Source organism: Coffea eugenioides, unplaced genomic scaffold (genome assembly GCF_003713205.1).
Source record: "Coffea eugenioides isolate CCC68of unplaced genomic scaffold, Ceug_1.0 ScVebR1_641;HRSCAF=1351, whole genome shotgun sequence".
Classification (NCBI taxonomy): domain Eukaryota; kingdom Viridiplantae; phylum Streptophyta; class Magnoliopsida; order Gentianales; family Rubiaceae; genus Coffea; species Coffea eugenioides.
Genome location: NW_020864499.1, coordinates 24471 through 39490, shown reverse-complemented (window position 1 = coordinate 39490; position 15020 = coordinate 24471). Strand labels below are relative to the sequence as shown.

At 38.0% G+C, this 15020-nt stretch overlaps 1 protein-coding gene across 1 annotated transcript; it reads left to right on the top strand.

The window, feature by feature from the left end:
- The first annotated feature begins 6951 nt into the window (after positions 1–6951).
- Positions 6952–8007, top strand: LOC113758662. Its single transcript, XM_027301429.1, has 2 exons — positions 6952–7220; positions 7401–8007. Exons 1-2 carry the CDS (start codon positions 6952–6954, stop codon positions 8005–8007), a joined length of 876 nt encoding a protein of 291 aa, XP_027157230.1.
- The last annotated feature ends 7013 nt before the right edge of the window (positions 8008–15020 follow it).

Below are 15020 nucleotides of genomic sequence, written 5' to 3'. Positions count from 1 at the left end.
GGAAGAAAGGGTCGAGCTAGTCTAATTAATATTTTGTTAAACTCTTTTGCAACCGAAACCCCGAATCGTATTTTAAGCGTATGAATACTTTGGCTTGTGTTTTAGTTTAGTTAATTTGCCAAAGACTCCAATGTAAATATATGTATAACTGTTTAACCTTGTCTATTAAGTGTATTCAGTTGAGATTATGATTTTATGGTTTGGTAAGCATGTTCTCACCTTAGTAGTCTCCGATTGTTCGTTTTCTTTGGATCCTATCGCGCGTGCTCTATTGGGTTTGTGTGATTCGACTCCGTAGTCCTGGCGAGAGCTGGGCAGGCGGTCCGCCGAACCCTTTGGTTCGCCTTAGGGTGAGGTAGGGCTGTCACAGAGATAATTTGTATGAGTTTTCGACATTTATAATTTAAGTTATGATTTTTCCAAAGAAAGAATGCTTGCTGGAATTTCAGCTTTGATCGCTAAATTTTCAAGATGATTTTTAGCTCAATTTGTTCAAAACACCCTAGAAGACTTTAAACTACAAGTATGTGTTGGAAATGAACCAAAACCATGGACCTTAAGTGGTTTAAACTCTATTTATTTCACTGTTTTCATGGCTGGAATTCTCCTTGAGGCTGACCGAAAGAGAGAGTGATTTTGTTCAGCTTTATTCTTGGTTTTGTGTGGTGAAATCAACTTGTTAATGTCCTAAAAACGTGATTAAACATTAACTTTGGTATGAGTGTGAGGACCCGTAAATTTTCCTTATTTTTATATTATTTTATTTTATTTTCTCGTATGCATTTTCTTCATTTTACCTTATTATATTGATTTTTCCAAACATTTTATAAGTGAATAGAGTTTTTAAAATATTTTTCTGATATAAGTTAGTTCATATTAAGTTTGGAGTGTATAGTGGACGTGGGACCCGCTAGTGCGTTAAGTGAGAGAAATTCGGCCAATTAGGTTAAGTTTTGTATACAGGGATTAATTTACTAGGTGTTAAGAGATAATTAGAGGTTACTTAGTTGGATTAATCTTGGAGAGACAAAAGGATATGTTTTAACTCAAAAGGTGCTAGGTGTCGCGACGTGGTTGGTTCTTGGATTTTGACCACTATTCACTAACTTTACTAAAACCCAAAATTGGCCAAAAATCATCTTCATTCTTTGAGCATCTTGGCCGAGCTTCACAAGAAAAAAAAAAAGAAAGCCTTCACTTATTCCTTCCATTCCTTGCTTTGATCTTGTAAACCAATCGTTAAAATTTTGATTTGCTCCATAAAAACCCTTCTCTTGGTAGGATTAAGGAGAGTGGTGGAGTGGTTTGAGAAGAAAAGTTGTTAAGTTGCAATCTTTTTGAGTTGTAAGCTGAGTTACTAAGAACTTCTTCCTTTGTCCTTAATAAGGTTAAATTAGTGGCTTTAGTAGCTAAAAATGTGGACTTGTGGTATGTTTTATGGTTGAAAGTGGAGTTTTGATGGATTCTTGATTTATTATGGATTTTTTTTGTTTTAAATATATATATATTTATTATTTAGTCATGGATTGATGGTTTGTTATAGTGTAAAATGGAGTTGTTATATGTTGGATATGATTGGTTGTGGAAAATTTCTGGTTTGGTGTGAAAATTCCAGATTAGGGTTTCAACTAACCCCTGTTCTTCCCAGTTCTGTTCTGCTAGGTTAGAGGCCGAATTAGGCTTAGAACGAAACACAAAAGTTGTAGGAAATGATGTTAAATATCTTCCTGCAAAATTTCAGCTCGATCGGAGCACCGTAGCATGTGAAATGACTGAAATACCCTTGACTGCCCATAAGCCATATTTTCGCGGACAGTTTTCTGTCTTTGTGGGGATTTCAATTTTTGACTCTGAAAATGCTTGATTTAGCTTTGGAGGCCTTCATAATAAATGTAGGTATATGTCTTGGCTTCGAAACGCCATAAGATACACCTCAATCGGACTTCAGTAGCCTGAGTTATTGTCGTTCAATCATAGTGCGGTGAATTAGTCTGATTGTGAGATGCTGGTTCTGTAATTTTAAATTTTGACCTAGATACACCACGAACTGGACTGAGTGGTCTTCATCAAAGTTCTAGGCCTTTATCTTAGATTCGAAACGGTATAAATTGTACCCCAATCCGATAAGCGTAGCTTCGGTTGTGTCTGTTCCGCTAAGAGACGTCAAACCTGCTATTTAGCTTTTGTCCTTAAAACTTGATTTCTAGTTGCATTCCTAGACTTGCTTTGTATTTGGATGAACTTGAGCCTAGTTGAAGGGCTATTGTATTGAGAATTCTTATGTGTTGAATTGGACTGACTTGAGGAAAAACAATGAAGCCATAAATGGCTTGGAATATAGCAAAATACAGAGGGCATGCTGCCCAAAATTTTAGGGCTACGCGATTCCTTCAAGTTGAGTTGATCTTAGTAAAAATGAAGGGTTTTGAGGGTTGTTTGTAACCCTAGGACCAACTGTTATCTTTTACTCAAAAGTCATATTTTTATTCTTCTGTACTAGTACTTAACCTGGAAAGGCGTACGACATGTAGTCGAGCTTTTTTTTATATGCATTCCATTTACTGGGTTTGTGGATGTGCGAACTATAATTGTTTTATCTTGATTATTTTAGGGTTTCTTGGCGATTAAAGCCACTTTGGGTAAAAAACTTTTGAAGTATCTATACTGGAACTGGTGAGTGTACCACTCCCCTCATTTGTTGCTTAACTTGGTTTCTGCACCTGCAACCTATGATTTGAATGACTGTATCATCTGTTTATTCTGTTTGAGATGAGGGTGTACTTTATCACACTCGTTCTCTTGTCTGTCTGTATGCCTATTTACTGTGTATAATATGTTATCTGTATCTGAGTCTGTTCGGACGTCGTTTGGAGGCTGGTATCCAACGACCTTTCTGGGACCTCTGAGCTCAACACCTGTGGCTAGTTACTCGAGTCAGGCTGGCAAGGGCCTGGTCGATTAGATAATGAACCACGGTAGTCTGTTCTGGGAATCTTTGGGTATTGAGACTCTTGATTCCGGTATACTCGAGTATTACCATTACTGTTCCTGTTCGACGTTCGGGCCCGGTAGGGTATGTTTGGTGGACGGGAAATTGGTGTAAAGTGGGGTCTACGGACATGTTGGTTCTATTTACGTTGACGGAGAGTCAACGGGTTCGGATCAAGTACTGCAAATGGAAATCTGGCTCCTAAGAGCCACTTGTATCCTTTCCCTTTGAATCACTGTGTCTAATTACTTTCCTTTATATCTGGTATATGTATCTGATTGGTTAAACGTGAAAGGCCATGATTTTACCCCTATATGTTTGGTACCTCATTGAGCGCAAGCTCACCCCTTTCTGTTACCTTTGTTTTCCTTACAGGGGACAAACTTAAAAATCACGGTTTTGGAAGAAAGGGTCAAGCTAGTATATATATCATGTTGTTAAGCTCTTTTGAAAACGAAGCCCTAATTGTATTTTGTGTAGTATGAATACCTCGGATTGCACTGTATGTTAATTTGTTCAAGACTTCAATGTAAGTATATGTAGTTTCCGATTGTTCATTTTCTTTGGATTCTATCGCGCATACTTTGTTGGGTTTGTGTGAATCGACTCCGTAGTCCTGGCGAGAGTTGGGCAGGCGGTCCGCCGAACCCTTTGGTTCACCTTAGGGTGAGGTGGGGCTGTCACAATGAGTAGTGAATTGGAGTAGAAAATGAAAGGTTTTAAGAGGTGAAAACTTCACTTTTACATGTTTCATGTCCCAAGCAATAAATTTCCCGTTTTAGTTAAGGAAAATGAAAATGAGTGTTAAAATGCTAATATCATGTTTACTATATATTTTAGCCATGTCATGTAATTTTTCCAGCTTGCATATGTTCCATTAGTTTGCTTATGGAAATTTAAGCTTGTGGAGTTAAACTTTTGCTTGACGGCCAGCCTTGGTATGGAGACATGTGAGCTGAATACTTGTCTATTTTTGGTGGATTTACGGTCTGAAATTAGTAGCTTGTATACCCTATCATTTGTGCTCTTGATTTGGATGGTTTGGCCCTGAAATTTTGTATTGAATTTGAAAAGGACAAAATAGGGGTTATGCTGTTCAAAATTTGGGACAGCTTACTACCTTGATTTTGGGCTGAATTAAGAAAAATAATGAAGCCATAAATGGTTGGAAAATAGCTAAATACAAAGGGCATGTGAGGACTTGCAAATTCCTTATATTTTTCTCAAAAATGCCCTTTTATTTGGAAATTATTCATTTATTATAACCCTACTACCCAATCATTCCACAATAAGTGCAAATGAACTTAGAAAGTAGGGTTTCACTTTTCGTTTTCAAGTTGGAGCAAGTTAGGGTTTTCACGTGTATTCGTAGTGTAATTATCCGGTATGGAGTAAGGATAACCACTTTCTTACCATACAAGCTCATTAATATTTGAGCAAAATATTCCCTCATTTCCAGCTTGCTTTGGCCGAAAATGTTGACCAAAAATTGCAAGGAAAAGAACAAAAAAATGAGTGGAATTGGTGAGGACACTTGTTGGCCAACTAAGGGCCTTGACCAAGACCAATTGTCTTGCCTTCTTATCACCTTGGAGCTGCCTTTCTTCTTCATTTTTCTGTTGCTTTGGCCGAGAGAGAGGGAGAGAAAAACCAAGGGAGAGTTGCACCATTTCATCTTGAGTTTGAGTGTATTAAGTGAGGAAACAAGAAACTAAACCGATTAAAACCTTCCTTCAGTGTTTAGCTAGTGGTGTGTTGGTGAAATTTTGGAAGGAAAAGCTAGGGTTGCTCTTGGTAGTCACTTTAGCAAGGTAATAATGCTGATTTCCCCATTTCTTACACTTAATCTTGCTACAACTTTACAGGCAGCAAGATTAAACTTTACAGGGAAATTTCGGTCTTTTCATAGGCTACGTTGCTCTGATTAAACTGAAATTTTACAGACAGCTAGTTAACACCATTTGCTACAACTTTCATGTTTTAACCTTAGACTAATTCGGCTTCTAACCTGCTCAAATAAATTTGGACAGAACAGGCCTGTTTGAAACCCTAATCTGGAAATTTCGCCCCAAACCAGAATTTTTGCACAATCAATCATATCCAACATATATCAACTCCATTTTACACCATAACTAACCAACAATCCATGACTAACCAACACTAAACATATAAAATCAGAAAAATCAAGCATAAAATAAAAATTCATCAATCTCCACCAAAAATCATAAAATCTTCCACTAAAACATCTCTTTAGCCACCACAAGTCACTAATTTAACAATAACATGAACAAAGGAAGAATCTCTTGGTCACTTACCTTGTAAACTCAAGAAAAGAGGTAACTTAGCACCTTTCCTTCTCAAACCACTTCACCAATCACCTTAATCCTACCAAGAGAAAGGTTTTTATGGAGCAAAGCCAAGTTTTAACGGTTGGTTTGTGAGATTCAAGCAAGAAATTGAAGAAAAAAGTTGGAGGTTTTTTTCTCTTATTTTCCAACAAGAAGTTCGGCCAAGAGGATGCAATTTTTGATGAATTTTTGGTCAATTTTTGTTTATTTAGTAAAGGTGGTAAGATGGTCCAAGTCCAAGGTCCAATGAAAACGCGACACCTAGCATCTCTTTTGGCTTATACTTATCCTTTTGTCTCTCCACCATTAATCCAACTACACATCCTCTAATTACCTCATAACACCTAGTAAATTAATTCCCAGAATACTAAACTTAACCTAATCGGTCGAATTTTATCGAACTTACCGCACTAGCGGGTCCGACATCCATTGTACACTTCGAAAATCTCATGAACTAAATTATACTAGAAAAATGATCTAAAAACTATATCTACTCATAAAAATTACCTGGAAAATTTTCCTAATAAAGAAAATAAATAAAAGGCATGCAATTAAATAAAATAAAATCTAGAAAATAAGAAAATTTTGGGCTCTCACATCCTTCCAAAATTTCACCAACACCTCACTAGCTAAACACTCAAGGAAGGTTTTAATCGGTTTAGTTTCTTGTTTCCTCACTTGGATGGCTCAAACTCAAGATGAAATGGTGAAACTCTCCCTTGGTTTTTCTCTCCCTCTCTCTCAGCCAAAGTAGCAGAAAAATGATGAAGAAATGAAGCTCCATGGTGATAAGAAGGCAAGACTATTTGGTCTTGGTCAAGGCCCTCAATGGCCAACAAGTGTCACCACCAATTTCCACTCATTTTTTTTGTTTCTTTTCCTTGCCAATTTGGTCAAGATTTTCGGCCAAAGCCAGCTGGAAATGAGGGGATATTTTGCTCAATTATTAATGAGCTTATATGGTAAGAAAGTGGTGATCAAGTGGTGTGTTCAATCGGTAGTGCACAGTACACATCGGTTCGCACCGTTTTTCCTTAAATCACACGTACTAGGGTTTTTACTTCCTATTCACTAACTTTTTATCATTGCTTCTAATCACATATTATTTCTCACCTAAAAGTAACTCTTAAGCACCAAATTTGATCCTTACTCCATACCGGATAATTATACTACGGATACACGAAAAATCCTATTTCACTTCGAATTGAAATCAGAAAGGAAAACCTTAATTTCCTATGATCATTGGCACTTTTCTAGGGTGATTGAGTAGTAGGATAGTATAGAATAATAATTGCCAAATAATTTTTAAATAAAAGGGAATTTTCAAGAAATATATAAGGAATTTGCATGTCCTCACAATATGTATATTTGCTTTTGAATTGATGCAAACATATTATGTGTATGTCTGACTGACTGACCTCGCTAGTTTGTATCTTGTATTCGCGCCTCGAGCCTAGATTAGTTAATCCAATTGAAGGAACTCGTAGTGGACGAGGCCGGGGCCGTGGACGTAGGCAACCCTCGAATGAAGGGGGAAATCGGGAACCAATGCCTGAACCCAACCCTGAACCTGGAGTGGATCCTAACGTTCAGGTAGCTGCGGCTATCTAGCGCATGACTGATCTTTTAGCTCACGTAGTCGAGCATCAGGGCCAAAACCCTGCTCCTGAACCTGGAAACCCTGGTAACCATATAGAGGGGGAAGATAGGGCCCTCCAACGATTTTCGAAGTTCTCCCCACCGAAATTCCTTGGAGGACCAGACCTTGATGTGGCTGAGTGGTGGCTAGAGAAGATGATTGATATTTTTACGGCGTTGCACTGTACGGAGGAAAGACAAGTGACATTTGCTGTCTTCCAACTGGAGGGAGCAGCCCGTTCTTGGTAGAATGTAATAAGATTGAAATGGGAAAGAGCACAAACACCGAGAACGTGGGCGAACTTCATGATAGAGTTCAACGCGAAGCATTTCCTATCCCTAAATCAAGAAAAGAAAGAAGATGAGTTTATTAGGCTTCACCAGGGAGCTTAGACTGTCGCCAAATATGAGAGCCAGTTCACTAGGTTGTCGAAGTTCGCTTCCGAGCTGATTGTGACTGAGCAAAGGAGGATAAGGCGTATTGTCCAGGGCTTAAATGTTGAGATTCAGAAGGATCTGGCTGTAGCCCAACTGAGTGACTTCAGTGACGCGGTGGAAAAAGCTCAACGAGTTGAAAGCACGAGGTTGCAAGTTAGAACCTTTCAGGCGAAGAAAAGAGCTATTCTTGGAAGTAGCATGGGACAAGATGATACGAGTACACCTCCTAAGCTCGGAAAGGGAACTGGAGGGTTAAGATTTCCTGGAATGTCAAGTGATGCTTCACAAAGAGGCTCGAGCTCTGCTTCCCATGGTCCCTGCGGGTACTGTGCAAAGCCGAATCACATGGAGGATGTCTGCTGGAAAAAAGGAAGAAAATGTCTACGTTGCGGGAGTTCAGATCATCAAATCGCTAATTACCCAGGCAGATCTCGAGAAGGGAGTAAGAATCGACAATCAACCAAGACCAATTCTAACCAGTCGAAGGGGAAAGGGACTGGACCGAAGGTGTCGACTCGGGTGTATTCCCTAGAGTCACATCAAGCCCCTGACCCGTCTAAGGACGTAGAAGGTACGATCCGCCATTTATGTTAGATTTTAATAGATTCCGTTCATAAGAAAATTTCGAGAACGAAATTTCTTTAAGGGGGAGAGAGTGTGAGAACCTGAAAATTTTCACATTTTACGGGCATTATTTTATTTCTTTGCCTACATTTTTATTACTTTCCTTTAAAATATTACATTTTCTATATATGTTATAAGTAAGTATAGTTTTAAAATCATTTTTCTGATATAAGTTAGTGTACGTTCAATTTGAAGTGCATTAGAGGCGCGGGACCCGCTAGTGCGCTTAGTACGATAAAATTTTTGACGATTAATTGAATTTTGTATTAAGAGATATTATTTTACAAGGTGCTAGGAAATAATTAGAGGTTACCTAGATGGAGTAACCATGGGGAGACAAGAAGATAACTTTAAGCAACAACAAAGTGCCAAGTATCACTTACCTATTCAAAGTTGGACTTGCCTAACTTTCTTACCTTTACTAAAACTCCAATTTTGACCAAGAAACCATCTTCATTTCCAACCTCTTGGCCGAACCTCTCAAGGAGAGAAAAGAAAAGAAAGCTTCAACTACTTCTTCCATTTCTTGCTTAAATCTTGAAATCTAACCGATTAAATCTTGAATTTGTCCACCAAAGTGACTGGCTAAGGGAGTTTCAAGGTATTGGTGGAGTTGATTTGGAGGAGAAACCCCTAAGTTACTATCTTTCTTGAGGTGTCAAGGTATTTTACTTGGAAATTCACTCTTTGTTCCTAATCATGGTAAATTGGTGACTTATGGTAGCTAACTAGGTTATTTTATGGAAGATTTCATGGATTAAAGTGGAGTTAGCTAAATTTCTGATTTTTTTGGGATTTTTCTGTTTTCATATGATGGTTATGGTTGGCCTTGGATTGATAGCTCTAAATTGTGTTATATGGAGCCGTTGTACGTTAATTGCGGTTGTTTGAGGAAAAATTTCAGTTTGGTGCGGAAATTTCAGTTTTAGGGTTCCAATCTGTCCTGTTCTGACCGGATTTATTCATGCATGTTAGAGGTTCAATCGGGCTTAGGTTAAAACATGTTGTAGTAAATGGTGTTAACTATTTGCCTACAAAATTTTAGCTCGATCTGAGTACTGTAGCATGTGAAATGATCGAAATACCCTTAACTGCCCATGAGCCCTGTTTCGCGGGACAGATTTCTGTTTTCATGGGAATTTCCATTTTACAATGAAAATGCATGATTTGGCTTTGGAGGTCTTCATAAGAAATGTAGGTATATGTTTTGGCTTCGAAACGACATAAGATTCGTTTCAATCCGATAAGTACAGCTCCAGTTGTGCTTATTGTGCCGAAATGTGTATTTTATAGTCTATGATCTGTATGTGGTTGATTTGAGATGAATTGGTGTTGCTTGTAGGGTGAAAAAGTAAGGAAATGTAGGGGATATGCTGTTAAAATTTTGGGAGTGTTGGATTTCTTCGAGTTTGGTTTGGTTTGGGATATATATAAGAAGGGCTTTTGAGGTTGTTCGAGCCCTAGGTCTTCATGTTACCTTTTCGTCCCAAAATCATGTTTTGCACACTTGCATGAGTAATTATTTGGCGAGGTCTACGACTTGTAGTCGAGCCTCATTTGTGCATTTTATTTACTGGATTTGTGACTGTGGGAACCATAAAAGTTTAACTTTGGTTGAAACTTTTGAGGTATCCTTGCTTTAACTGGTGAGTGTACCACTCCCCTGAATTATTGCTAAACTGGTTATCTGTACTTGCAAATTGCTATTTGAATGTCCTTACCGACTGTTTATTTTGTATGAGACGAGTGTCTACTTTATCGCACTCGTTCTCTGGCCTGTGTGACTTGTTTCCTGTATATACTTGAATCTGTTACCTGTGCCTGTTATAATATTGTTTGGAAGTGCATCCAACGACCTTTCCTGTTAAATCTGAGCTCAATCTCGTAGGGAATCAATTGGATCGAGCCAGCAAGGGCTTGGTTGAGAAAATTTGGCAATTCATGGGTGTCTGTTCCTGGGAAATCTTTGGGTGTTGGAGACTCTAGATTTCCGGTATACTCGAGTATTACCATCCCTGTTCTTGTTTGGCATTCGGGCCCGGTAAGGGGTATGTTTTGTGATCGGGATTTTGGCGTAAGCGGGGTCTACGGACATGTGTGTTTCATTAAACGTTGACGGAGGGTCAACGAGGTTGGATCAAATATTGCAACTGGGATTTGGCTCCTGAGAGCCACTTGTATCCTTTAAATTGTGGTGTTTGTTCATTTCTTTTATTGGATGTGTATATGTGCCCTAATACTCTTTTGTACCTCATTGTGTTAACTTTTTTGTGCCTTAATTCTCAAAAGATGGTACCTCATTGAGCTTCTAGCTCACCCCGTTCCGTTATCCTTGTTTTCCTTACAGGGAACCATCTTTTGGAACTTCGATGTTTTGAAGAATGAAATGAGCTAGTATAAACACTCTTTTGTATAGCTCCTCGGGAGTTGGAAAACCCTAAATGTACCTTGATCCAAATATTTCCCTTTTGATTTGTAAATTACAAACGTATGTATATAAAACTGTTTAATCATGTTCATGCATTTTATTTGGTTTGGAAATGTTATTTTCTAGAGTTATATAACGTTATCTGTATTCGATTGGGTTCCGGCCGGATTGTGACATGGCAGCGGCACTTCCATTTCGTTTTGATTTCCCATGGGAACGTTGTACCAAAGATTGATTGTATCTTTTAGTTCGGCTCAATTGGGTTCTAACTCTTCATCTTCTCAAAGTTCCTTTGAGCGGTTGGTAGGGTTTACGTTTGTTCCCGATCCGTAGTCCCTGTGAGAGTTGGGCAGGCGGTTCGCCGAACCCTTTGGTTCGCCTTAGGGTGAGGTGGGGCTGTCACACCGGACGTCCGACACCACCAATGGCTAGTTGATTCTTCAGCTACCTTCTATTCGTTGGTGGCATTAATTGAAGAATTTTTTGGTCCCTTATAAAAAGGAAAAAGTCAACCACTTCAAACAACTTTCGTACATTGAGACTACATCAGATCTTGAGTGATTCAAGTGTGAGAATACTCTTTAAAGAAGATTTGTACTCTTAGTTGTGGAAATTTCAATAAGCTTTTCAAGTGTGTTTCTACTTCTTCAATAGTGTAGATTTGTGAGGGTTATCTGAGTGATAGTAAAACTTCCTTGCTTTACCAAGTGCGGCTTGAGGCGAGGAGAAAGTGATCCTTCCTTTGTACACAAGAGTTTGGTTGTAAGTTGATCAACTTGAAGAAGCTTGCTATATAAAGTGGTATTCAAACTCAAGTGGGGTTTGAAACTTGGTTTGCTATTCTATCCTTTTACTTACTGTCTTGCAATATAAATTGTCTATCTCTTCTACTCCCAAGCACTTGTGTCAATTGCTCCATTGTGTGGTCCTTTAGAAAAAGAGGGCAAGTTATCAAAAAGTGACTCATATCTTGGCTAGTTTTTAAACCACCTAATTCACCCCCCTCTTAGGTTGTCTTCGATCCTTATAAAGTGCTTTTAGACAGAATTTAACAAAATTCCTGAAAAACAAGAACTGAAATTGTAGCTTTTACTCTTGATTTGCTATCTAGAAATTCCAGCTTTGAAAATGGTTTAAAAGTTTATCTTTCTTGCTTTTAACTCCTCAAATATCACATGCATGACTAGATTTAGGTGTTAGAAGGTATATAGAGCCAAGATGTGTCAATTTACAACCAAAGTTTTAGGGATAAAGTTGGAAAAATCGTAGCTTCTTCCCCTCAGTTTTAAACAGAAAATTCTAGCATTACCATTCAAGTTTTTTTCTTTTAACTTTTAGATTTGGCACACCAAAACATGACATAAACCTTTTACAAGGCATATGGCAACAAAATTTTGAAATAAGAGGTACAGTTTAAGCACAATTCAGGGCTGCAAATTTTTATCCCAAAACAGGTTACATACAGGTTGTTTTTAGACCAAAAACTCAACTTTCCTTCTTGATTTTTGCATAAATTGTGCTGTATATCATAAGGTGACTGTAAAGCATGAATCTCCTTGAAAAATCTCAACAAAAATGGAAGCCACAAGCTAAAAACACAACTCACATCCTATGGTTCAGACTAAAAATGTCCAGCAAGCTCTCTTCAATTTTTCTCACCAAAATAGCACCTCTCTTACTTCCTTTCAACCATAAATCACACAATAACATTTTTATAACATATGGTGAGGTATTATGTGACGGCCCCACCTCACCCTAAGGCGAACCAAAGGGTTCGGCCGACCGTCTGCCCAGCTCTCGCCAGGACTACGGAGTCGAATCACACAAACCCGATATAGCGCACAAACGAATCCCCAATCGAACAATCAATCTAAGACTACTAAGTTGAGAAACACGAGTTCTACACCATAAGGTATCATGGTACTTCAATTAAACGCCTCAACAGAAAGGAAAATGAAGACAAAAATGCAAATGGAAAGTGGACACATCACAATCCGACCAAGATACGGCTGGATTTGGTGAACAGTTCCCGCCAGAATTTTCTTTCCTTGTTCAAATGCCTTGCTCGTCCGATCATCCAGTGGTTACAAGTAGCATCTCAACAAACACAAAGGTACCATCTCTAATGCATACACTTAATGTACATGATAAAACACTTATATACATACATTGAAAACTTTACAATTAAAAGCGTGATACTTAATTAAAAGTGTGAGGACCCGAATTTTCCTCACTTATAGTTCCATTTTAATGGCTTAATTAATTATTTATTCACCCATTTTCTCCAAATAATTTATTTCAACTTTTTTTGAACCATTTATATGGAACTATGACTTGCATATATTCTTAAAATGTCTCGTTAATAAATTTAATTTTCAGAAGCTCGCTTAGTGAGATTTAGTGAATAAGCATTTGGAGATAATATTCGATTTGAGAGTACAGTGACTTGGAGATTTGAAAAATTATACAATAGTCTTGAAATAGGTATTTTTATGTTTAAGTGCTCAAGTGTTACTATCGTTATAAGAATTTATTAGAAATTTCACTCTATCGCGCATGAATCGGAAGTACGCGTTTTTACGCGCGCGATTAATTCAGGGACTTAAGACCATTATTTTTAGACCATTAAGGGTGAATAATAATAGTATGAATAGAAGTGCATTAGAGGTTTAGTGCACAAGTGAAACAAACATGAGAGGAATTGAGCACGAAACGCGCGCGTACGCGTACTATCCTTAGTTGACTTTTGGAGCAATTTTGGCCACACATTCTTAAGCTTCTCATGGGAGCATCACACCAGATCAAAACCCTTCTCTTCATCACCTCAAGTGGCGCTACAACTCTCTTTTTTTCTCCTCAAAACAGCAATGCATCACGTAAGGAAAAGAACCAAAAAATTTCTTCTTTATTTCACCTTCATTTCTTCATCAAATCACCTCAAATTTTACGTACAACTTGCTAAACACTTGGTGAACAACATTAGCTAGGAAAAGAGCTTGCTTTCTACGGTTTTTCTTTGGCTTCAAGGGACCAAAATTTCTGCCTTGATCATCTAAGAAAGTAAGTGACGATCAACCTTGCAAATCTTGACTTATGGAAGTTGTTTAGCTCTTATGAGTTCATAATTTCTTATGGGTAGCTTTAAATTGTTGGAAAATTGGTGAGTGGGCTCTATGAACTCCCACTATGGCTTGATGGAATGATTTTGTGAGTTTTGATGTTATTAATATTGGATTAGTGTTTAATCTAGTGGAAATAGGTTGTATTGTTGAAGGAAAACTCAAAGGAAGCGATGAGGGAATTTTTCCATTTCTGTCCCTGCACGTGCCGTGGCCCTTAGAGCAAATTTATGTGGTTCTAATGACTTGTTTATGATGTATACATGTTTTTTGGGTGGTGTAGAAAGTTTCATCAAAAAATTTCATGATTTGGTTGGCCAAATGATGTGTTTTAGGAAGTCAGCAAAAACTGGAAATTTTCCAGTAACTGCTCTGGCAGTGTTTTTATTTTTCCTATAACTTTTTGCTCTGATGTCGAAATCGAGTGCCGTTTGTGGCACAGGAAACTAGACATTCCCATATTTCCAAAAATATAAAATGCACATCCTGGTTCCACCTGAGTAGTCCATACCAATTGTTTGAACATGACTATCCTGTTTCACGTCTACACTGGGAGCTCTGTTTTGAGCTGCGACTTGATGCTCAAATATGAGCTAGTTGTGGATAGAATTTTAAAATGATTCCTTCTAAGAAATTGTAGCCTTATGAATTTAGTTTTCAACTCCACCAACCACGTTTAATTCCGAGTTGAATTGAATGAATTATGGCCAAATTACAGACCTGCATCATTGCTTGAAAACCCTCATTTTGGACTGATCAATGGCCTATCTTGTTTGGGACTTGTTATTTTGAAACTTTTGGTGCCAATCACTTACCAAATGTATATTAGATGTTTCTCAAACTTTTGTTTCATAAATGGACCAGCTTTGAATCATTTTCATTGGGTAAAATGTTTGAAAAGGAACAATATTTGCTGCTGAATAGAGTCAAAGACTATACTAGGATAACCTTGCAGAGCTGCTAACCTATTTGCAACAATATTTGCCTCACAGAAGATGTGGATAAATGACATAGACACCTGATCCAGAAGACGACGAATCCGTCTCAGGAAATTGCAATGCGACCAACCCCCCAGAGCTGACGATTTGACTAGTGACACAAGAACCGCAGAGTCAACCTCCACCAACACTTCCTGTACCCCCTTTGCTGCGCATTTTTTTTGTTTAAAATCAGTCACATTTATAATCAAGCACCAGAAAATAGAGTTGATGGCTGAATATCTCAGAACAAGAAGCTATTAACTCCTTAAGTTCAGGTGATCTCCTTTAATGCAAAAATGTTTCTCAGTACCCTGAGAAATTAACTCCATGCAACTGGTATACAAACAGAAAACTGATTTAATCCTCTTAACTCACTCCAACCTACGCTCTTGCACGTCTTAAATTACCAAATAGTCGACTTGAAACAAAACAGACTGACTTTTAAAGTGAAACCAA

Coding starts and splice junctions, on each gene's coding strand:
- LOC113758662 (XM_027301429.1), top strand. CDS start 6,952: ATGACTGATCTTTTAGCTCACGTAGTCGAGCATCAGGGCCAAAACCCT. Junction 7,221..7,400: donor GAGGGAGCAGCCCGTTCTTG/GTAGAATGTAAT, acceptor CCAGTTCACTAG/GTTGTCGAAGTTCGCTTCCG.